This window comes from Cydia pomonella, chromosome 1 (genome assembly GCF_033807575.1).
Source record: "Cydia pomonella isolate Wapato2018A chromosome 1, ilCydPomo1, whole genome shotgun sequence".
NCBI lineage: Eukaryota > Metazoa > Arthropoda > Insecta > Lepidoptera > Tortricidae > Cydia > Cydia pomonella.
In genome coordinates, this window is record NC_084703.1 from 31,726,320 (window position 1) to 31,752,319 (window position 26,000).

Below are 26,000 nucleotides of genomic sequence, written 5' to 3' on the forward strand. Positions count from 1 at the left end.
ATTTTGGCGACAGCCTTTGAGCAACACCGGATTCCGAGTTCCGACACGTCGGAAGGGAGGAGCCCAAGCCAGGGGGCGACACCAGCGATTAATAATAAACATAGATGACGAACTAGCTCTGCAAAATGACCCCACACACATTGTGCCGAAGCGGGCGGGGCGTCAACAGTGTGCCGCGGAGCTATTTAGTTCGCAAATGGCGGCCCGTTGTCAGAGTCGTAGTAAGAAGTATGCAAATTATATCTTTAACAAAATAAATATGCCTTATTGTGTGGATATTTGGGATAAATCATGTGCTAGTCGTTCCAACAAACACTGGAAAAAATATGGGATTACTTTTCACGTATAGTTTAACTAGGATCATATTATTTAGATTTCTCTTGATCAAAACAGATTTTATATGGGGATGATGTTATGCATTTTAAACAACCATTGATATTAAGAAACTTTCATTTTAAATTTGTTCAGGTTGTTTTTTTAATAATTTAAATTTGTCATAGTAAATACGAATCGTCGTTGTAGGTGGAGGTTTATTATTATCCAGTAGATATAGAAGGCCGAGCGTAGCGCGGTTGTATAGGGATACGCGGCCGGCAACCCCGTTTCTCGCCAAGATTTGGACAGCGCTTTTCTCAAACTTGCAATGATATAATTTAAAAGAATAGGATGATGATGATTGTTTCATGTCCAAATGTGATAGGTTATTTAGTGCGTGGGGTATAGAAAGGGAACAAAAATGTAATTATTTTGGCGCTACGATTCACGCAATTACGCTTTTTTTCTTTTTATTTTTTTTTTTCTTTTTTGTGTTTTTTTTTTATATTATTACTTTGGGGTTACTAAAAGGGGAACAAAAATTTCATTATTTTTGCGCTACGACGCACGGTTTAGGAGATACAGCCCTATAAAGATTTCTGCATGACTGAAAAAAAAAACTTTGTGGGACTGTATCTCCTAAACCGTGCGTCGTAGCGGAAAAATAATGACATTTTTGTTCCCCTTTGAAATCCCGAACTAATATTTAACAAACACAAAAAGAAAAAAAAAAAACGCAAAAAAGAAAAAAAAGCATAATGACAGAATTTTGCTTATAGGTTATTTATGGTTGAATGCCAAGACGTACCATAATTTGACGTTTAAAAAACAAAAGAAGGTTGCCTTATAGGCCTAGGTGTGTAAGGCTGTATGAAATTCCTTCACATATCATCTTCACTCATTACACCTGACATGTAGTATTTCCGGACCTAATTTGAAGTAAGTCATGTCAACATTTCATAACAAGTTTGAGAAAAACATGTTCTATATTGCATGAAACCGTCTACCTAGAGTTGGTTTCCATTGTCATGTATTTTCAAGTGACAACGCTACAGCCAATCACAGTGCCTCATTTTATAATAGACCAATCGTAGTTTGGGTGGTTTAAATTGACTAATAAATAATAAATAATGGTCAAATGAAGTTTCGTCGAAAAAACAAGACGTAAACTTTGACGAGTTGCAATGCAATTGGTCCGTTAAGAGTATTGCGTGTTTTAATAGTGGGGCCACTTTTACGCCGATATTTATTTGTTTGACGTTAGTAAAGATGGCGGCGATTTCTATTAATGGGATCCGATAACCTACTTTTGCGTAAAGTTGACTACCGATTGTGCAAATGAGATCACTAAATGTCACTATAAAATTGGTACAAATTTAAAGGTATGAATACAACATCAAGAAGATTGCATATACCTTGTATATTAAGATCAAGAACTATCTTTATTCATAATGTTGTTAGGTTGTTACCTAGCAACTGTTTACTGTCAAAAAAAGGTAAACAAAGATATGATTTATGGAAGGTAAATGCAAGGAACAGAAACTCCTTTGGCAGAATTGTTGCAAAAGTGTCCGGGGGCCTACCGCGAAAACCGAAATTCGCAAATTGCGGGGATCTTTCTCTTTTACTCTCACTAAGACATAATTGGAGTGACAGAGAAAAATGCCCGCAATTGACGAACTTCGATTTTCGCGGTTATAGCCCAGCTGTCAGCTATAAATTATAGCTCCAAATCTCTCCAGAGTAGCGCTAGAGTAGCTAAGAACCAAGGCGTTATTGACGGAGTGCAGTGCGCTATGATTAGATTTTTTTCTCAAGTATTCTAAATATTGTAGCGCCACCTATTTATGTTTTTTTCGGACTCTTTTTGGTATATGGAGATTTTGTTCCTTGCCTCTACCTTCCATAGTTCTTGTTCATCATATTTCTATAGGGCCCTCCACACTCGTGCGCGAAGCGAGGCGTGAAGCCACGAACGCGAGTGTGGATGGCCCTCGCGTCGATTTCACAGGTTGTTCACGCCTTCGCGCCTTATTCCCCGCTTTTTGTCGGTATTTGGCCCGCGTCAAGGGAAACGCAAAGCGCGAACTTGCAAGACTCCACATTCGCGATTGCTTCGCGCCGCGATTCGCTCACGAGTCGGTTAATCTGTAACTCAGTTAAACTGTCAGTACCTGGGCGACCGAGCTTTGCTCGGTTATAACTATTTATTGTAATATGGTGGTGTATAGGTGATAATCTTAACTAATTTTTTTTACTAAATTAAACTTGTCTAAAACAATAAAAATTAAAAAATTATATATAAACTTGAACATATAAAATAAAAAAAACTTAATCACCGGGCGAGATTCGAACCCGTAACACTCGTTTCTAGCCGTCCGCCCGTTTGTTTACCCCCAAAAACCCTCATATACCAAATTTCAGCAAAATCGTTAGAGCCGTTTCCAAAATCCCGGAAATATATATATATACAAGAATTGCTCGTTTAAAGGTATAAGATAACCTTCTATGGCGGCTACTTGGTTATATTGGGTGCGAACTTGATCAATCAAAAATCAATTTGACAGTTCCCAGTTTGAATCGGTGCCTTGCCGCAAACTAAATCCGATCAGCTGTCACTTCCGCGCCATCTTGCCGCGAACCAAACTGCGAAATCGCCGTGAAGTTGTGCGAGTGTGGAGTCTACGTCATCGTCGCGGTATGTTCGCTCCGCGAAGTCGCGGCGCGATTCACGCGCATAGTCGAGGGAGCCAAATACCGACAAAAACAGGGAATAAGGCGCGAAGGCGTGAACAATCTGCGAAATCGACGCGAGGGCCATCCACACTCGCGTTCGCGGCTTAGCGCCTCGATTCGCGCAAGAGTGTGGAGGGCCCTTAACTAATCCTCTAATTATGTTGGCCTTTGGTCATTAGAATTTTTTTCATTCCTTTATCTACTTTCTTTTTCTGTCATAGTTTAAAAGAATGTGCAGTTATTATGATTGAAATAAATTGTAACCCACACCTAAAACGATGGGAACAATACCTATTCGCAATAAACATTAAAAATAAATGCCCGTACCAGGATTCGAACCCGGGAGTAAGCATAAATTAAATTGTGAGCCTGAAGCAGGGAAGCGACACTTAGAAACGTAGTAAACATTAGTAAAGATGGCGACGGTTTCGCGTAAAGTTGACTACCGATTGTGCAAACTACATCACCAGATGTCACTATAAAATTGGTAAAGGCATGAATACAACATTAAGAAGGTTGCATATACCTCGTATGTCAAAACCTATCTTTATTCATAATGTTGTTATATTGTAGATATTTGGTTATATACTGTATAGGTAACGTGGGTCATGTATTGTGACGTGCTGAAATCGGTCTAGGGGGCCGACACTTAGAAACGTAGTTAACATTAGTAAAGATGGCGGCGGTTTCTATTAATGGCATCCGATAACCTACTTTTGCGTAAAATTGACTACCGATTATGCAAACTACATCACCAGATGTCACTATAAAATTGGTACAATTGGGTTGCATATACCTCGTATGTCAAGACCTATCTTTATTCATAATGTTGTTACCTAGCAACTGTTGTTTACTGTCAAATAAATGTGAACAGAAATATGATTGATATGAACGTATTATTACTCTATTATTATTTTAAAGTGCAGCAGAGCAGAGTAAAATCGGAGCAAGCATTAAACACGAGTCAAATTCAAATAGGGAAATTAGAATCCCAATAGTTCTAGTGTTACAAAACCTGGAGGTTTAAAATTTTAACAGCGTTCAAGGCAATGCCGGGAGTTTCAGATATTTTCGAAGGTAAGAAGAAAATACCATCCTCCTTAGCGCTCATGCAGCGATGAAAATAAGTGATGATTATTTTAATTTTGTTTACGACAAATATTTCCGTTGACACTGCCAGGATTTGTGCAATTTGATACCGCTAAGTTAGACGAGATAGAGTGCATTTATGGAGGTACGTGCGTAGACGAGACATACGTCCTATGCCTGAAATTCATTAGTACAAGAAGTACTCGAACCACGACATTACGCATCGCATGTGTTTATTTTAAAGAATATTTGGTGCGAATTGTTTACGGAGCTAGAGAGCGAGACGAAATTACCAGTAATGCTCCTAATGTGCACTTTACCTGTCGTTACTCTACCTCCGGAATATCTTGAATTCAAATCCAGTTGGATGTTAAGGTCAAGAAGAAACGCTCAGTTGAGAACTTGGCAAGTCAGTTATGCGCAGATGAAAGAGTTCTAAGTCAGACTGAGACACAAGTCACAGAAGACGAAGCTAATGCAGCTTTGATGACCATACACAATGATGACCAAAGGTAAAAAGAAGAACAATTCAAGTAATTACAACACCTAGTCTATTACTATCTTTTTTTTTTTTTTTTTTTTTTTTTTAATTTATTGAGAAACAAACAGTCTTAAAATAAACATATCTTGTATACCATATTGAAAACAATAAACATATACTTACTTGCTTTACTATAAAGTATGTATTTTTGTGGTTTCCATTCTTTTAAAACTTTTCAACATAATATTAGGTCTACTTGGGCGGGCATTGCCTTGAGCAGTTAAAATTTTAAACCTCCAGGTTTTGTAACACTAGAACTATTGGGATTCTAATTTCCCTATTTGAATTTGACTCGTGTTTATTTGTTTAATGCTTGCTCCGATTTTACTCTGCTCTGCTGCAATCTAAAATAATAGAGAAATAATACGTTCATATCAATCATATCTCTGTTTACGTTTATTTGACAGTAAACAACAGTTGCTAGGTAACAACATTATGAATAAAGATAGGTCTTGACATACGAGGTATATGCAACCCAATTGTACCAATTTTATAGTGACATCTGGTGATGTAGTTTGCACAATCGGTAGTCAATTTTACGCAAAAGTAGGTTATCGGATGCCATTAATAGAAACCGCCGCCATCTTTACTAATGTTAACTACGTTTCTAAGTGTCGGCCCCCTAGACCGATTTCAGCACGTCACAATACATGACCCACGTTACCTATACAGTATATAACCAAATATCTCTGCAAATCGGGTGCGTCCTATAATATATACGCACTTTTGGAATAATTTCAGTTTACAAACGTTAAAAATGTATACTAATCTTATGTATAATAAAGTAAACGTATACTTTCAATTAGTATAACATAAAAATAATATAACATACGACATGCATATGGCTGTTTGGTATAATATACATATAAGTTAAGCTCATTTCATATAACTGTCATAATATATACATATTAAAATATAAATACAGTGGATATCATTTATTACGACCTTGGTTGTAGCGACCATTTACCTATAGCGACGTTAAATCTAAGTCCCTTGAATTTAAAGCATACTTTAGTACAAAATTCATGTGGCTATAGCGACTTTGGATGTAACGCCGAGTTCGGGTGTAGCGACTGTTTTTAATGAATCATTCGTAACAAATTCCTAGAAATCCCATGCAGATATTGCGACTGGAGTCGGCCGCCAAAGACACAAAGATTTTTTTCTTTCACAAACATTTCTTATCTTTTGTTTACATCCATTGCACACAGATGGTCAGCAAGTGTGGAGACCTTTACCTTTTGTTTATAGATATCAACTAAGAAGGTAGGGAAGCGTGTACGTTTCGGAGCTTTTATGGTTCAGTTACAAAGTGATATTCTGAGTAGCAACTGGGTTTAGTAAACTTTTGAATAAGTATGGCTGCTAGACGCACATTCACTGTTAAAGAAAAGGCGGAAATCATTTCAAAATTGAAAAACGGTGAAAACAATGCTGATTTGTGCAAAGAGTACAAAGTTTCCCATTCAACAGTATCTACGATGTGGAAAAACCGTGATAAAATATTAGAATGCTTTGAATCCAAATCCTTAAAAATTAAGAAAAACCGCAAACCGACGCATCAAGATATCGAAAATGCCCTTCTAATGCGGTTCAAAGCCCAAAGAAGCCAAAACGTACCTTTGAGCGGTCGTCTGCTGCAAGAAAAGGCTAATCAATTTGGCAGACTGTTTGGAAAAATGGATTTTGAGTGTTCGGAAAGCTGGATATACCGATTTCGTCAACGACACGATATTGTAGTAGGCAAAGTTTGTGGAGAAGCCGCTAGTGTATCGCAAAGTGACTGTGACAACTGGCTAAAAACAGTTTTCCCAAAATTGACTGAAGGTTATACTGATAGCCAAATATGGAACGCTGACGAGACAGGTTTGTTTTTTAAGTTAACTCCTGACAAAACCTTGAAATTTAAAGGGGAAAAGTGCGTTGGTGGAAAATTATCAAAAGATAGGATCACCGTGCTTGTTGCATCAAGTATGGCAGGGGAAAAAAGAAAATTATTGGTCATAGGCAAGGCAAAAAAACCCAGATGTTTCAAAAATGTTAAATCTTTGCCAGTTGATTACGAAGCAAACAAAAAGGCCTGGATGACTTCAGAGATTTTCGAAAAAGTTCTACGCAAATGGGACTCCCAGTTAAGAAATAACAAAAAGAAGATCATTTTATTTATTGACAATTGCCCAGCTCATCCTAAAATAGAGAATTTGACCAACATAAAACTGGCATTTTTACCACCAAACACTACATCAGTGATTCAACCGATTGATCAAGGGATAATTAAAACCCTCAAAAGTCATTATAGGAAGATTTTAGTACAGAAAATGATGAACGACATTGAAAACTCGGCAGGCCCGTTTTCCGTTAATATTTTAGATGCCATTGAAATGGTAACTACGGCATGGGCTCGGGTGACTCCGGATACGATCAAAAAGTGTTTTCTACACGCTGGGTTCCGTAAATCTTCGGCTATCACAACAATTGACGACGACTCCGATGATGAATTGGACATACCATTGGCACAACTGACTACAGTATCATCAAGCGGAACAAATGTTGCGGACTGGGCAACATATGTTGATATTGACAGTCAACTTATCACTACTAGCGATTTGTCCGATAGTGAAATTGTTGAAATTGTTGTTCCATCACATACGACGCAAGATGAGGAAAATGAGGAGGAAGAAGAAGATTGCAAGGAAGGTGAGATTCCTACAACTAAGGATGTGTTAGGTGTTGTAACAAAGCTTAAAAGATACTGTTTATTTGGTGATGGAAAGGATATTATAGATATTGAAGAAGTAATGAAAATAGAATACACCCTACAGCGTACACTAGCACAAAAAAATAAATTGAAGCAAACTAATATTACACATTTTTTTAAATGTACCGGTGAATAACTATGTGTGCAAATATTTTCAATAATAAATGAATATAAACTACACATGTGTACGTGTCTGTATCTCTTTACCTTTGCCTGTAACGACTTCCGGATATAACGACAAAAATAGAGTGGTCCCTTCATTGTCGTTATACCCGAAATCCACTGTATCATCTTATATAATTAAGTAGTAAAATTAGTAGGATGACCTAGAATTTCAAACCTCATAGAACACACTACTAGAAAAAAACTGCTAAACTGCGACCCCCTAGATAAATAAATTGTTTCCAGAATAGGTAGCAGGTTAGGTTAGAACTCTGAGGCTTCGGAAAAAGAAACTGTTAACAGAAAAGTGGGTTAGGTTAGGTTAGAACTGTGACCTTCTAGATAAAGAAATTAGCACCAGAATTACCACAGAAAAAAGCTACAATCTGTAATAGATAAATACGGAGCAAACTACGTTGAAATATAAATTCGCATAGTATAGATGTTTCAAATACATTGCTCATTTCATAATAATTTAAAAACTGTATCTGTTCATTAACTAACACACAAAAATATATTTAAATAATGTAATTTCGGTAGTGAGGAAAAAAAAAACAATCGATTATGCAATGAAAAGTACATTATATTTTGCAAAAATACATGCAGTTGACCAAAAAAACGTGTCGTTTTTGTCATCTGCCTTTTTAACTATATGAAGATCACTTTCGCCGTTTGTAACTGTGATGGCTCGAGCCTTACACTGCTCCCTATGCCTCAATTCACAAATCCAGTAATATTTACTATCTACTTGTCGATTCTTGCAATAACTATAGCCATTTATAAACAACTTTATCCCTCCCTTAGCACTTTTAAATGTTTCACATTTGTACGATTCCATTATAAACTTAACTCCACTTAATTGCGTTCTAATCACTACAAACTCAAAGTAAATAGTAATAAATTTAAGATTATTTTATTCTTACCCACATCTATTGCAATACCAGTTTAGAAAAATAAAGGTGCAACTATGCACGCTATCTGCGTAATTGCACCTAACAAATAGTAGGCGCTTATTTTTAATGTATGATATTTGTTTTGTATGTTATATTATTTCAACGTTATACCTTTCTAATGTTATCGTAAACAATGATATATGTAGTGTTTATTATATAATTTACAATTATAGAATTCGTTGTTATACATATTGCATGTTATTGCAATTGAATGTTATTCCGATCAAAATTATACAAATTGAATTTATACATTCAGAGTGATATATTATAGGTTTGTATACGTTCTATTACTTACCCCTGCAAATCTGCCAAACCACTCAGTCTCATTAAAAATTAATTCGCCATCGTATGCCGAAAGCCGAGATGGCGTCGTGCTATTTCGAACGTCCCAGTCCCAGCAAAGATACGCTTGGCGCAAGTCTACGGCGACGTATTCGGTATTGAAATAGTGAACAAAACGTGTAACGACTATGTAGGCCCCTAGGTTATTTCCACTTTGGGAATCACTGCTCTTGAAGTACCTAAAAAGTGCCTTTTTGTTTGCAAATTATTGGAATCGTTGAAGGTAGAGCAGATTTGTCCTACAGTGTGCACAGACGATTGATAAAGGTTATCTGCGCGGGCGCATCCTGCTGCCTTTATCCGCTGGGCCTACAAGCGCTTCGTCTCGGTTGGCCAGTATTACCGTGACCTCCGATCACGCATACTTGTTATGGCACTTTAGGTAACATTTACACTAGTTTTTGGGGCCATCAAGCGATGGGAGACCCATATGTGGAGAATAGCAGTTAGCGTCGGCGTTAGCATTTAGCTTTCGTTGTAAAGGTTGTCATTCCGAGAGACCGGATCGCAACCGCAAGCCTGGACGAACCAACGTCATGCTTATATCAATCACTTTTAATCAATCATTCATTTGAAACGAATTGTTGACCAAGTATTTTTCCCTTTTTCGTCGCAAAACTATATGGAGTTAGTTTTTTATTTTTTGCTAAGTTGCGTAGTTATAATATTGTTTGCGTGCGTTTGTATTACTAACTTGCTTTACTTGATCGAAGGCATTTCACAAACATGCGAAGAGGGTATTTGTGTATTGTATTGACATGTGCAGTGTTATTGTGTAACAATGGAAATACTCAAAGAATTTGGGTGACTACGGATGAATGTAAGTAACAATAAATATTCGAATATTCGAAATAAATTCCAGCACCTATGTACATACATATAAATGAACATCAATTTATTATCACATAAAAATATACACAAATTACGGTCCATACAAAATTTCAATTGCCACAAAAATTATCCAATTTGTATGTAAGTACAATAAATAATATATTATGTTATGAGGTTACGTTTTACCACAGTTACATGGAATATTACATTGTCATCTGTTACGATGGCATCCTAAATTCCAGCTTGTTTGCTTAATCGGGCATCGAAATTAACGTAATTCTTCATGTTTGATCTAAACAAAGAATCAGACTAATATCGTATTGTGAATAGGGCTTGCAATTCGAATATACGAATTTGTCGAATATTCGACTTGTTTTGATATTCGAATATTTTTTATAATAAATATAATATATCTAAACTAACTTATTAAAACGCATAAAATACAAAAAATAATATAACTAAAGTAAAGAAACATATCTAAATACATATATTTACAAATAAAAAATGGGGGCTAGCTCGTCGCCCGATGGTAGGGTGCCCAGAAGGCTGGTGGCATTACCGCGCTGTATGGCGATGCCAATTCGCTGGGAAAGGAAAGAACCAGCTCTCTGGTCACCCGTAGCATCAATGAGACGCTTCGCCAGCTCTCTGAATATACAATGGGCTCCGGGTCCCCAGGGTCCGAGGGTCTCCACCCCAAACGGCTTAAACATGCAACCGGAATATTTGCGCCGTTTGAGGCGCTCGGCTGCTGCTTCGGCGGCCGTTCCGGCCTTGGTCGAGGTCCCTGGAAGGAAGGAAGAAGGTGTGACGGCGCAAGGGTATCCACACATGTGTCGTCCCAAACTGAAGGCCGTCCCAGCTTATTTTTTATTACTCGAAATACATCAATCATCCGCTATACTTACAGTTTCTGTGTGTTTTTTGGTATCCAAATGCAAAATGAAATAATATTTTTATTGTTTTCCTCTCGACAGGTTTCGTGAAATTACAGCTAAACCTAACTCGATTTTAAAGAAAACAAAATCATAGATTATCAGAATTTCCCCGATTAGATCAGACAAAGTCTGCTGAGGTCTACCCCTTTCAGCTCCTTCTTCTACTTCTCCCGTGTACACCCTCTTTATTAGCCTTCTTTTACTCATTTTTTCCACGTGTCGAAACCATCTCAACATACCTTTTTAAATGATTGTCGCTACATCTTCGTTCAGTACACACGTTTCCTTTATCACACTGTTCCTAATTCTATCTTGTAATCTCACACCACACACACACTCTCATTTCCACTGCATCCACTTGGCTCTGAAGCCTTTTCTGCCATACCCAACTTTCGCTACCATACGTAAGTGTGGGCACCAATACTCCTCTATGCACATCCAACCGTGCTTTTTGTGACACCTTCTGGCTGCTCATAAAAGCGTTAAGTGCCCCATTCACATGATTTCCAGCATTTACTCTCCTTTCAATGTCTTTATCATGCTTACCGTCCCTAGTGAACAAGGTTCCCAGGTACACAAACTCTTTCACTTTGTTCCACTCTTTCGTGACCAATCAAAATTTCACAGTTTGTCATATTTTTTTCCTTTCCAAATACCATTACTTTCGTCTTGCTTACATTTATTTTCATTCCTTTCCTTTCAAAGGACCCATGCTTTCTAGTTGCCATCTCTTGCAACTCTTCACCCGATGACGCTAGCAATACCAGGTCATCAGCGTAAAGAAGACATTTGACCCACTCATTCTCAGCCCACGTTCATAATTTTTCAAATGATGCAATACAAACTACTGTCTATGAGTAGATTAAACAGTTTCGTTTTTATAAATGTGGGCATCTCAGTAGGATGATAAAATCTAGAAAATTAAGTGGATTTCTGCAAAATATCATTAGTTTTTGCAATATATGCAAATAGTTTTTTTTAATTAAAATGATAAAAAACTGATTTCTCGTTCATTTACTTATTTCTTAAAAATATAATTTTTATTCGAATATTCGAATATTTCGTCAGAAAGAATCGAATACATGAAAGTTTCGAATATTTGCAATCCCTAATTGTGAATTACAAGAGGGTGGAAAAACGCGAATGCATAAACATGCTAGAAAAGATCAAAGTAATAGGTAGCTTTTTTTAATTCGTTAGTGTGCTAAAATGTCAGTATCCCCTCATATCAGGCAAATAAGCGAGTTGATATCTATCTGCCCATAATACATTTGTTTGTTTAAACAATTTTACTAATACTAAAAAATATTTTTTAAGTCTACCCAGGTAGGTGTATGCTCAACATAGGTAAATGTACCTATATTGTTTTTAACATTGAGTGAAAATAAAAACTTTAATAGCGCTATTGTTTTAATCTCTTTTGGGAGCCTGCCTACCTACCTGCATTCATTATGTTGACGAAGTTATTGTTCTTGATATCTTCTGTAAACACAGTTGTTTTCATGACAAATAGGTAAGTAAAATTTGACGTCATTGTATATATTTTAGATTCATCATTTCATTTTTGCCAAAATTATTTTTTCTTGGTGTATACACTGGGTTAATGCGGCATGGCCCACTACATACTGACACCGCCCTATCGATACCTCTGTAATACGTATTCGCTATATGTGTACGACTGTCACGCAACCTAGCGTCCGCAAGTCTAGGGAAAAACACTACATCTTATAAAACTACTCCAAAATTAAAAACTACTGAACAGATTTTCATACGACTTTCACCTATCAATAGAGTGATTCTCGAGGAAGGTTTAGGTATATAACTTGTTAAGGTTTTGTGTAAATTGGTTGAAATATAACGATGTTGTCGGAAAAAATCACGCTGGCTAGGAACTTTAATTGAAAACGCTGCCTAATCCGTTTGAGGTATAATAACACAATGTATGGTGGGGTTGTCTCTTTTTCATAGGTCTACTACATCCGTGATATTAATTGTCGATCTTTTAAGGATAATGTACTATACCCATTCTTAATTTCTAGAAAAAGATCACATAGTATGTGGCATTTGCAAAGCTATACATATACATGGATACAGTATTAATAATTATCAAATTAATTACGTTAGTTATATTAAGCATTTCCCTATACCAAACAATTCTCTTCCCCATACAATTTAAATAAATATTTCAGGAGTAATCGTAAATTAAAGTTTCATTTCGAGCCATATAAGTAACTTGTACGAAATGTTAAAGACGCTATCCACAGTTAGTTCTAATTTTTACCACCTTATGCGCTGGGATCGCTTAACTTACCCCCACCATGCTCTTCGAACGGTCCCATATGCGCAGCTAAACTCAACTAGCTGTCACTGTTGCACTAATACGGAAGAGTGATAGAGAGAGATGACTACGCTACGCTATGGAACGTTAACGATTGGCACGTTGGTTAACCACCCAGCTTGCATGAGGAGGGTGCCGTACTTTTTCGTTAGCCGAGGTCAAGAATATACCTATTAGTTGTCTTGACGACAACAACAGCGTTTTTAGGGTTCCGTAGTCAACTAGGAATTTGGCCATGTCCGTCTGTCTCTGTCTGTGGCCTTGCTCCGTGATCGTTAGTGGCTGCAATTTGGCATGGATACATAAATCATGTGTGGCTACGGAAAGGTAAAATAAATACAAATTAATTAAAAACAACCTCCCACAACCATTTTTTGATAAAGTGAATAATTTAAAAACAGATTAATAAATACTTTCAATTAAAACTATAAGGAAATGATCGGACCAGCCGTTTTTGAGTAATTGCAAAAGTCTTCTCTTTGTAAAAATACTTGCAAAGCGCTGCGAAGGAAGCTCCCTTGTGCACGTAAAGTTCTAATGCACATGATAATTACTAATAGCCCCCGTTTAGTCTATTCTAACAGAATGAGCATGGCCTGACATGCTCTTGACCGATAATTCTAGCATGAATTCCCAATCCAATGTAAATGCATATCTATAAACATAAGAACTCTTAGATAATTGATCCTGAGAGTCCAGATACCCAACATATAAGTTATAAATAATAAAATATAAAATAAAAACCGTTTATTTCAGATCACTGATCCATAACGACTTATTAGTATAAACTTACAACTATGTTCATTAGGTACTAAGAAAAAAATAAAAATAAGAACATAACTAAAAGCTAAGATGTGTGGAGAGGAGGGTCGCAGGCTGCCATGCTCTATTTAGCTCTCCCAATTGGCACCTCCACCCAAAACTTTATAACCGGGCAATCGAGGCGCTAGGCCAACACCTTGAGAAGACTGTTGTTGCTGCCGCGCACCCGTCTCAGCATAGAGGCTGATTCTTTTCCGCATAATGGCATAAAAGTCATGCACTCGCGCCTCAGCGAACATGCCGGACGCGCTGCAGTGCTTCGGCAGCCGCAACAGCATCCTCAAGATGTTATTATATTGAACGCGCAATGCGTTATAAGCTCGTTGTGTAAACTTCACCCTCAGGCTGCACGGGTAGAATGTCGGACGGTAAGCTCTAAAGAGCGTCAATTTAACTAATTTATTACACAGTGTGAACCTGCGGGCAAGCATATTGCCTCTCACTGCCGTCTCTCTTCTCTCCCTTTCCAGATCGTCATTCAATTCATTTGTAAGCACATGCCCCAGATACTTAAAGCGATCTACAACTTTTAGGGGTACGCCACACAGCATGATCCTCGGCTCCGTAGATGGATTATACTTACGAGATTAGAATATAACAAGCTGACTTTTGGCCGTGTTGTACCAATTTTAGACCATGCTGCTCGGCCTATTCCTCACATATATTGATGAGCTGTCGTACCACGTCAGCCGAAGGCCCAGCAACACCAAGTCGTCCGCGTAACTTATATTATTAAAACACACATCACCTATATGGCAACCGACATGTGCCCTGCTGAGTGCCTCGATCAACTCGTTTACGTATACGAAGAGGTTGAAAAGGAGAGGGGATCTTAGCCCTACCGTCTCACTCCACATTGTAGTCTGTACTCGTCAGACTCCTCTCCCGCCCATCTCACTCGGTTGACCTGGCTGTTGTACCAATGTTTAAGCAACGCGACATATTCAATGCGAACTTCCGTTTTTGTAAGCTTGTACCATAGCTTTTCGTACACAACCAGGTTAAACACCTTTGACAAGTCCAGAAAGCACGCATAGATCGGTCCTTGTAGTACCTGACAGCTTGCTTAAGACACAAAATCGCACTTTCGGTCGACAGCCCCGGCCTAAAGCCGAATTGTGCGTCGTGCAGTTTGATGTGTTTAGAAAGTTGTGCATTAAGCAAGCTGTCAAGAACTTTAGCCAGTATAGTTGCTGGTGAGATGGGCCTATAATTATTCGGGTGTGACAGGTCACCAGTCTTATTTTTTACAATTGGGACTACTACTGTCCTCGTGATCTGTGCCGCAGATACGTGTGACTGAGACACAATGAGTAGAGCATGGCTAAAATGCAAGGCAAGTATGTTCCCGCATGTTTAAGTTGTTCAATGCTGAGACCGTCGTGCCCTGGCGATTTACCTCTTTGCATACTCTTAATTACTTTATTAACTTCTTTCTTACAGAGCTATATATAAAAAGTTAGTTTCTTACGAACTAACTTTTTATAACTTTACTGCCTATCATAGACTCAATTAGCAGGATGCGATTTTACTAATTTACTGAATCTAAATCTCATTTACATGCTCGCAATTCTTCGATAGTTTAAATTTTTACAAATAATCTGATAATACCTACCAATCGAATTAAATGTATCAAAAAATGTAATTGTAGCGGTAACTGCTCATGCAAAGTCATTCTAATAAGTTTTACTTGTAAGTAGCCCAGAATTGAGTTGGTCGACTGCGCAGCATTTGTAAAATTATGAGAAAGTACATACTTTTTCCACTTTTAATTTCAGTGGAAAATCATATAAATCCTGACGATCTCCGCGAACTGCTGAATCTTCGTAATACATCGGCAACGACCACCCCTGCGGACGCGGAACCAGATCGAATCTACGGCTCTATCGACGTAAGTCGTTGCAGGGTTGAGTAAAGATAGTTAGATCTGTAATCGGGAGCTCTTATATCTCCTAACAATTGCGCTAGATATGTCATATATAAATTCATGGCATTTGGAGTGCATGACTTTTTACCTGTGTATGCTTGTTTGTAGGATGATACGCCGCACGCTGTCCCGGATACCGTGGACTGCTTCGGGCTCGGCTCTCTTACGAAGCAGTTGCCGTGGCTCTTCAATATGCGGCCAGACTCTTCTGATGCTGTCAAAACGCATTTCTTCTTTTACTCCCGCAAACAACAATTTCGAGCTCAGGTACCTGTACACTTAAGACAATAGGTGAAGGTCAGACCGATTAGATGTTTTTTGAGCGATATGTACTTTTCGGGCAAACATTTAGGTATCACCGACATGATACCACAACTAGTGACATTGCTTAATGGTTCTAAAGTTCCCTTGATTGAAAATCGAATCAGCAGGCTTAGCATGCGAACACCGCGACAGCAACTCGCGCGCGTATGGACCATCTAACTTTTTCTAACTGCATTATTTAGAAAAGGAAGGGTAACTAGCCTATCTTGCGCGTGAGATACTGTCGGGCGCTCTCGTGCTAAGTCTGCAGACATACAAAATCTAACCATTGACCTGGGCCCATCCAGCCGTAATGAGCTTCAGATATTTTTTATTACTTTTGAAATGATATGCAACTATGTAAGACAATGTGTGATGGTTGGCGGCGTTCAGGTGTTGCTGGGAGAGCAGTTCGGGCTGGAGTGGGTGGACTTCAAGCAGAGTCGCAGAACCGTCATGATCGTTCACGGCTTCATGAGCCATAGCAATGCTTCATGGGTTAACGATATGGCTCGAGCCTTTTTAAAATGGGTATTTATTTATTATAATCCAGTTCATTTTGTAATATGTATACAAATTGCGATTCTTCCACCTGATGGTTTCTTCCGTCAGAATGTAATAAGCATCATGAGTGTTCTTGGAGCGTCAAAGCATGATATTAATAAACATTTATTTTTCTGCATGTTAATACATATGTACAATAATATCTACAAAAGATACCATATCAGAATGTGCATTTTTGTTGTGTAGGATGATGTGAACGTTATTGCGGTGGACTGGAGTGGAGGCGGCAATACTTGGAAATACTGGCGAGCTGTGGCGAACACTCGTCGAGTTGGCTCCGATGTCGTGGCGTGGGTTTATCTTTCATTGTTTCTTCCGGCATTATTATTATCAGAGAATAGTTATGTATGTGTTTTACATGCGGGAAAGTTGTTGTTTAACCCCTCGTGCTAAGTCGCTTGAAAAGTGGAATCTTGAGCGTTGCGAGGGTTTCAAGTTTCAAGGCACGAGGTTTAAATAAACTTTACTCTCATATGCATATACTTGCTATTTATAATTTTTACTAAAAATTGTAAATATAATATTGGTAGTATTAGTTAGTATTCTATTTGCATGTATTTAATTCAGCACATGTTATCCAAGATATAGGAATGTATTTTAGTTTAGAGGATACCTCAAAAATTGATGTAGTAATTCTGTAGAGCGGTCACCACGATACAGGCCTAGCCTAGTGTGGGACCACTGAGCTAGTTATGTAATTATATCTTCTTTCTTTCTCTCTCACATCGTTCCCATATAGCCCTATGTTGAGATGCTAAATTTGACGTTACTCGAGCTTAAGAAAACTCGATGTTTAAAACATTCATTCAGAAATCTTCAAACTGTGATATCTCTTGAACCTTAGATCAATTTTGGTCTACTTGGCGGCATTCTACGCAGTTTACTAGGCACAAAAAGTTTACAGATAAAAAAATATATACGGCAAGAGCTTTAAAAATTTTCTTAAAAAATATTTTTTTTTTCAAATCATCAGAATAACGATAGGTACACTCCGTTTTTGAAGAACCCCATACTGTAGTCCCTCGGGAATACTAGCAGATATATAAAAAAAAAAGCCATCTTACCTATGCAAGAAGCGAGCTAGCGATAAAAATACTGCGAGTCGAAATGTTTATATGTACATTGTTCATATGATAAGCATAAGGTGTCACATAATAATATAGTCAATTATTTGCCTCAGGTTCTTGAAGAAACTAATAGAGGAAACGGGAGCGCGGGTGAAGGATTTTCACTTAGTGGGACACAGTTTGGGCGCTCATATTTGCGCGTTTGTTTCGAAGCACTTCAACGGCGTTGCTAGGATAACTGGTAGGTGTCTCAGGTGGATATCTAGAAAATCAGCAGTTTAATGGCGGCGATTCCATATTAAATGTATTAAAAAAAAACTGGCCAAGAGCGAGTCGGACTCGCACAGAAAGGGTTCCGTACCATTATCTATAAAAACGGTCACCCATCCAAGTACTGACCCCGCTCGACGTTGCTTAATTTCGTTGATTGGATGAAAACCCCGAGATTGGAAAGAAATATTTATTTTATTCTGTTTTTAGTTGTTATTTTATTCTGTATTTGTTGTTATAGCGGCAACAGAAATACATAATCTGTAGAAATTTCAACTGGCTAACTATCACGGTTCATGAGATACAGCCTGGTGACAAACGGACAGACGGACAGCGGAGTCTCATTAATAGGGTCCCGTTTGACCCTTTGGGTACGGAACCATAAAAAGGGTGGGGGAAAAAAGACCTTGTAATTTTTTTAGTCGGTATATGAAGTGTGTGTATTATTTACAGGTTTGGACCCTGCCCAACCTTGCTTCCGAACATCTGACAAGTCCGAGCGGTTAGATAAATCAGATGCTGATTTTGTCGATGTCATTCATACAAATGGGAGACTTTTGAAAAAGATCGGATTTGGGCTGCCGGAACCTGCAGGTACGAGTGCATATAATGTTTTCTATAGAAGAGTGGCAGGATCAATTCACTGAAGAAATATTTACAACATTTTCAGGGCATGCGGATTTTTACCCCAATGGTGGCATGAAGCAACCCGGGTGTCACAACGGAACATCTTTGTTTTCAAAATTCTTCCGTTACACACCATCACGTAAGTTGCTTTGATATATCTCAGTAAATAATTTTGACAGTATTGATGGGATGATGACCTCCGATGTAATAAAACAGTCGGTATAGTCAGGATTTACGTACAGTCAAGTGTAAAAATATGGGTGTACACATCTTACTCAAAAATATGTCCCATAGCATCTTATTCCAGTGTAATAAGAGCGTAGTACCATATTTATGAGACGATTATTTCGATACATGTTTTTGCACTTGACTGTACACTCAACACAAGATTTGTTTTATGTTCTGGTAGGTAGAGGTGCTTAGTATTAATATGTAGCTAATATCAGTCTCTAATACTCTCTGACTGTGTCTTATATTATAATTATGGATTATAATTATAATAAGTACCTTCACGTTGACACTGACATAATTAATGTGATGGGTAGATACAGGAATATTAATTAAAATGTTCGTTAATGTTATCCAGATTTGCAGCAAGCGATTTGCAGCCACGGGCGAGCATACCTGCTCTTTACCGAGTCTCTGGTCAACAACAACTGCTCGTTTAGGGCACATCGCTGGAACTTGTCCTACGAAGGGTAACTTGGATTGTTCATAAGTATCAATACCATTATACTGCGTGTATTTTAGATATAACTACAAACCTATCAGAGAGTAGCTTTTGCCCGCGGCTTCGCCCGCGTACTAGGGTCCGACCGAGAACGCTTTGTTTGTCTCGGCCGAGACCGAGACCGAGACCGAGATTCAAAGGGGTTCTCGGCGGAGACCAAGACCGAGACCGAGAATTTATAACATAGAAAAAAAAAGACGAATTTTACACTAAAAATGTTTTTATAATCGAAATTCGACGATTTATCAGAAAAAAGTTATCATAATCAATTCGTAGCGCTATTAAATAGTATTTTTAGGGTTCCGTAGCCAAAATGGCAAAAATGGAACCCTTGTAGTTTCGTCATGTCCTTATGTCTGTCGGTCTGTGCATATGTCACAGCCATTTTACTCAAAAACTATACGATATATTTTATAGCCAAATACGGAACGTAGGTTTAGATGTATTATGTAAGTCGCTTCTTGGTTTCGGAAAAAAATTGTAAAATATATTTTCAAATATGTACTCCATATAAATGTAACAAAAAGTTTAAAAAAATTCATGTGACTCATCAATACATAGGTTTTTAAAATACATAAAGGTTGCCAAAAACGTTTTTTTGATTAAGTAAATACTTTCGGAAATAATCGCTTAAAAAAATAGTGAGTGTGTCTTACTTATGAACCTGGAGAGCAAAACCATTAAAAATTCTAAATAATAAAGCTTAATCAATAAATAATTTTTCAGGAAAACATTTTGAATATGGTTGGTTAAGCCATTTAAGAGTTATAAAAAAAACTGATCTTATTAAAACGACGAAACGGCCAGTAACATACGCTCTTTTTCTTGTACGGCTTTTTTGTATTGTATGAAAGTACGGAACTTTCCATTATGCGTGGTCCGACACGCACTTGGCCGGTTTTTTCAGTACGTTACAGCACAAAAACAGGTGCACATAACAATAATCAAAATAAAGAGTTCTATATTTTAACCCAAAATATCCGCCACAGTCGTTGCGTTTTGTACTTACCTACTGCTTGGCTTTTTCCCGTTAACACAAATATATTTAGTATCAAAATATCCAGTGATATCTTCCACTCACAACAAGTTAATGCGCCAATCCGATCCCAACACTTAGTATTTGATAATAATTGGCTTAAAATGTGGGTACGAAACCAATTTAAATCACAAAAAACGTCACACCAAACGGGCGATGCAACCAACGAGTGGCTTAGACCCTGGCGCTCGTGCGCGGAAAATTCAAATTCACCAATGATAACTCATTGCCTATTATGGCAGAAATCTCGGCCCATTTTGCCGAGAGCCGAGACCGAGATCTCGCTCGATTTCTGGCCGAGAATGCCGTGACCGATACCGAGATCGCGGTCGGACCTTACCGCGTACTAAGCAAAAAAAAGGTTCTCAGTTTGACCCGTATGTTTGTATGAACGTATGTATGTATGTATGTATGCATGTTTGTCCGTGATTATTAGATTAAGAATATTGTTTTGAAAAATGCATGAAGTGTTCAACAACTTTATACTTGTTAAAGTTCCTTATGAACAGCATTTTTTACCATGTTTGAAGGTCTGCAATTTGGCAAAAATACTTTCATCCCATGTTGATTTTTAGACTTAACTAGTCACCATATTTCCCCCTTCTAGGGGTGAATTCTCAAAAAACCTGAAACACGTGTTTACTCATTTATCGTTAGGAATACTCTTGTAAAGTTTCGAATAAAATAGTCTAACTAATCATGTTTCCCCATACAAACTTTGGACCCCCATTTCACACCCTTAGGGGGTGAATTTTGAATAATCCTTTCTTAGGGCACCCTAGACCTTCTAAAGAACCTACGTGCCAAATTTGGAATCTCTAGAACCAGCGATTTTGGCTGTGCGTGGATATGTCAGTCAGTCAGTCAGTTTCTTCTTTTATGTATTTATATAATGGTTTTAGTGGTAGGTATGAAATGATTCTGAAAGAAAATTTACTCTTAACCACAACAGCATAATTAATTTATTTTGCAATGTATATCGTACATCGTGATCACTTGTGACAGTCGTGACAGCGCGTCATTATTCATTAATAAGTTGAACAAGTCATGATACATTGCATGCTGAATTATTAAGTCGTCCATTTTTTACTAGATTTTTATACAACCTATTAAAGTGTGCTCATTAAAGCCTATACTACCCTTTGATTAAGTATGTGGTCGCATCAAAAATACACGCTGTATTTCCATCTCAACAAGGAACTCAGTTGTGCTATGTGTGTTAATTGAAATTAGTATTTACTTATCTAATTGTGTCACACAGGCGGAACCCAAAACAAATCCGTGTTCCTACAATTAGTGAGATTAAAATTAAATGCATATTAGACGTTAATAGTTACAAGTAGGTTACAACAAGAGTTAAAAGTTGTTCTTTATTGCTGAGCACTGCGAGGCAGGACACTATTGTTGAAATCCCTAGTTAACTAGCTAATTGACTTTGTTGCAATAAGATAGGGTCTATGAATGGATTCATATAAGGTGTAGTGCAGAGACAGTCGAATGTTACAGGGTGGAGTCGTGCCTCCGCGCAGCGTGCGACTTCACCGGGTCCTGCTCGGAGATGGGCATCAAGGCTATCGGCGGGAAGGACTTGCCCAGGGCACAAGGCCCTTATTTTGTGCTGACAACTGAGAGGGTTCCCTATTGTCGTAAGTATCAACAATATAAGTGAAAGAGTGTATTAATACAACGTTTCTATACCGGGTCTAAGTTATGTAAGCGCCATACTTGACGGGCGATTAAGCATAGACGCATCTACTCCATAATAAAGGTGTTTCAGCGTCCGAGTCGGAGCGGCGGCAGCCGGCGCAGCACCTGCTGAAGGATTTGCGCGAGGGCTTCCAGCTGGCGGGGTTTGGCGCGGGCACGCGGCGGCCGCTTGCCTCGCGCGCGCCCGACTACGCGGACCCTGACCCTACCACCGCTCGCAACAACCTAGACACCCCCACCACCAAGAAATCCTGGTTCAATTGGTGGAAAATGAATTCGAACTAAATATTTCACTTACTCGGCTGACCTGCCCAAAGTTCGGTTAATTTTTAAGTAATGTTATGGTTAATTTATGGTATGTATATATATAGAAGTACGTGGTTTATTTGACAGTTCTCTTTGGGAACTCTTTCAGTCAGCGCAATACCCAAGGTCAGCGAGTCTGGTAAATATTGTTGATGTAACTCGCCGCTGATAGTTTTTAAGTACGTAATACGATTTCGCTGTATAAATGCAAAAGGACTTCCATCAGGAAGTCCTTTTGCATGTTTTGCACTGTTTGATTGATACATTTGATACTGAACCACAGACAATGATCTGTGGTTCCTTTCGTCTTTTTAAGAGTCCGCAGCAAGTTTGGCCGAACGTCATCTTTTCATACAAACGGAGTTTCGTTCTCATTTTAAAACTGCGTGATGAATAACTTTATAACGTAACGTTGTACATATAATGAAATGAGGTATATCTATGCCTGTATTTAGTTTATATAGTTCCAGCTTATAAAACAAACGAAATACAACAAAAACAAGTTTTGTATGAAAAACTTAAGTTCACTGTATTTTTAGGGTTCCGTAGCCAAATGGCAAAAAACGGAACCCTTATAGATTCGTCATGTCCGTCTGTCTGTCCGTTTATGTTACAGCCACTTTTTTACGAAACTATAAGGGCTATACTGTTCAAACTTGGTAAGTAGAGGTATTCTATGAACCGCATTAAGATTTTTACACAAAAATAGAAAAAAAACAATAAATTTTGGGGGTTCCCCATACTTAGAACTGAAACTCATAAAATCTTTTTTCATCAAACCCATACGTGTGGGGTATCTATGGATCGGTCTTCAAAAATGATATTTAGGTTTCTAATATCATTTTTTTTAAACTGAATAGTTTGCGCGAGAGACACTTCCAAAGTGGAAAAATGTGTCCCCCCCCCTGTAACTTCTAAAATAGGAGAATGAAAAATCTAAAAAAATATATGATATACATTACCACGCAAACTTTCACCGAAAATTGGTTTGAACGAGATCTAGTAAGTAGTTTTTTTTTAAAACGTCATAAAAAAAAAAAACATCAAACCCATACGTGTGGGGTATCTATGGATAGGTCTTCAAAAATGATATTTAGGTTTCTAATATCATTTTTTTCTTAACTGAATAGTTTGCGCGAGAGACACTTCCAAAGTGGAAAAATGTGTGTCTCCCCCCTCCCTGTAACTTCTAAAATAACAGAATGAAAAATCTAAAAAATATATGATATACATTACCATGCAAACTTTCACCGAAAATTGGTGTGAACGAGATCTAGTAAGTAGTTCTTTTTTTTACGTCATAAATGATATGGAACCCTTCATGGGCGAGTCCGACTCGCACTTGGCCGCTTTTTTAACTATGGTATCTGAAGCTACATTAACTAATTACATACAGACATAGATATACCATCTCCTGTTGTAAGTACAAAGTTCCAGAGAAATCTAGCTCGTCGTTTTAAAATGAGAGCGTTACTACGTTTGTATGGAGAACCGAGCTTGTTGCGGACTCTTAGGCAAAATATTTGATGAATTTTGTCTAGTAGAAAAAGGAAGTCTTATTATGAGTTCATCGGCTAAAGTCGCAAACCACGTAATAACTTCTAACTAAGTATTATTGACCAAAGTAGGTAGCAAAATCCCTAATGTCCTCTAATAGAGCTACGAGGTTTGCGACTTTAGCCGACGATTATGTTACCTACTATAAATTAACTTCTTTGCAACCAATACGGGCTGGTCCGATTGTTACAAAATTAATATGATTAAGCTTGTAAATTTTATTATATTAGCAAGACATATAAAATTACATATGACAAATATAATTTTCAATAACTGCTTTTCATTTATATATTTTTTACTTTTTAGGATATCAGTTCTGAGACAATAAAGTGCAATTTGAAGAATAAGAATAGTCTACGAGTATAAATATATAAGTGTAATTGGTTGTATGTACACTTTACCTGACAAAAGGTTAATCGGGAACCATTACGCCCTACTTAACAGCTTTAAATACGGGCAGTAGTTTAAGTGCCGATGTCAATCGTTGACGTCATAATGTGATATCATCTCGATATCTAACTTCCGGTCAGTTAACTTCCGGTCGGCTGGGGCGAAATATTTGCTTGCCAGGAATAACTACATGTCGATGTCGCAAAAACAAACTTATCCAGGCTATGAGAGTACATAACGGACGCTTGCACAATCGACTTTCAATCATTATTATTATTTCTAAAACTATAATTTGCTTTCCGACAGCATTTTGTTGGTTATAGACGGAGAACAAGCCCCGTAAAGATTTATGGTTTATTAGCTGACCCGGTGAACTTCGTATCACCTATCGTATTCGTATTATATAAATGTATATATCCAAATAGGAGACATTTAGCACGGGTTATCCAATCATTCTTTTACAGATGTTACTGACATATCAAATAAGTACCCTATGTACACTTTTTTTCGGTGCGGTTGTGGCATTTCTCTATTTATAAGATGTAAAAAACACAGGGCCTACCGCGAAACTCGAAAATCGAAATTTCGTTATCTGCCTCTCTATCGCTCGAATATGCAAGAGTGATAGAGGGGCAGATAATTCATATAAAGGACCCCTCGGATTCTCAGACATCGATTTTCACCTTGATCATAGCAAAAATGCAGAAATTAAGGATGGCGGCCGTTAATTCCAATGTTCGCAATGTTGACCAAGATTCATAATAAAGCGCCTCTCGGATCCTTAAATATCGGTTTTATTTCGTATTTCATATTTATTTATTGTATTCATGTATGCAGGTATAATTGCAGATGGAGTAGCTTTAGCTTTGTGTCGTACATGTCACCTCTCTGTAGAGGTGTCTGTGGAGGTATTTTCATCTTTATCAGAGCAATAAATGCTGAAATTCAAGATGGCGACCGTTTATTCCAATTTAACTTCGGATTCCTAATGAAGGGCCTCTCAGATCCTCAGATATCGATTTTTTCCATCAATGATAATAGCGCATTACAGTAAAAAAAATTTGACACGTAGAATTATTTTTATAGTAGGTAATAAAGGTTATTCATGAACCATCTCGTAATTTAATAAAAAACAAAACGGATCTCTGAATCATATGCCTTATATTTACAAGATGTGTTAAGGTATACTTATATACTTGGTTCGTGAACGTGGTTTAGAAGCAACTTGAGACTGGGTGCGGAGTAAATCGCTTCAATTTTTTTAAAAATTTGTGCGTTCATAAGTGCCCTCCACACTCGTGCCCGAATCGAGGCGCGAAGCCGCGAACGCGAGTGTGGAGGGCCCTTGCGACGATTTCGCAGATTGTTCACGCCTTCGCGCCTTATTCCCCGTTTTTTGTCGGTATTTGGCCCGCGTCAAAGGAGACGCGAAGCGACTCCACACTCGCGATCGCTTCGCGCCGCGATTCGCTCATGAGTCGGTTAATCTGTACACTGTCAGCACCTTCTATGGCAGCTACTTGGTTATATTGGGTGCGAACTTGATCAACCAAAAATCAATTTGACAGTTCCCAGTTTGAATCAGTGCCTTGCCGCAAACTAAATCCGATCAGTTGACGCTTCGGCGCCATCTTGCCGCGAACCAAACTGCGAAATCGCCGTGAAGTTGTGCGAGTGTGGAGTCCAAAGAG

At 38.0% G+C, this 26,000-nt stretch overlaps 1 protein-coding gene across 2 annotated transcripts; it reads left to right on the forward strand.

The window, feature by feature from the left end:
• Nucleotides 1-8,039: 8,039 nt before the first annotated feature.
• On the forward strand, nucleotides 8,040-24,206 carry LOC133519490 (pancreatic triacylglycerol lipase-like). 2 transcript variants are annotated; one of them, XR_009799634.1, is made up of 12 exons: nucleotides 8,040-9,716; nucleotides 15,604-15,716; nucleotides 15,861-16,019; nucleotides 16,449-16,586; nucleotides 16,806-16,909; nucleotides 17,800-17,927; nucleotides 18,410-18,550; nucleotides 18,627-18,722; nucleotides 19,170-19,281; nucleotides 21,856-21,995; nucleotides 22,127-23,169; nucleotides 23,439-24,206. XR_009799634.1 is itself a non-coding variant. In XM_061853496.1 (11 exons), the coding sequence occupies exons 1-11, from the start codon at nucleotides 9,623-9,625 to the stop codon at nucleotides 22,339-22,341; spliced, it is 1,440 nt and encodes a 479-aa protein (XP_061709480.1). In that variant the 5' UTR covers nucleotides 8,040-9,622; the 3' UTR covers nucleotides 22,342-24,206. The 2 variants fall into 2 exon arrangements, 1 of the variants encoding a protein (XP_061709480.1); XM_061853496.1 differs by having other exon boundaries at nucleotides 22,127-24,206.
• Nucleotides 24,207-26,000: the final 1,794 nt, after the last annotated feature.

Excerpts from the sequence above, each read along its gene's own strand:
- LOC133519490 (XM_061853496.1), top strand. The coding sequence starts at position 9,623 with ATGCGAAGAGGGTATTTGTGTATTGTATTGACATGTGCAGTGTTATTG. Across the intron at positions 17,928-18,409 it reads CGGCGTTGCTAGGATAACTG|GTTTGGACCCTGCCCAACCT; the intron begins GTAGGTGTCTCA and ends TATTATTTACAG. Across the intron at positions 18,551-18,626 it reads TGGGCTGCCGGAACCTGCAG|GGCATGCGGATTTTTACCCC; the intron begins GTACGAGTGCAT and ends CAACATTTTCAG.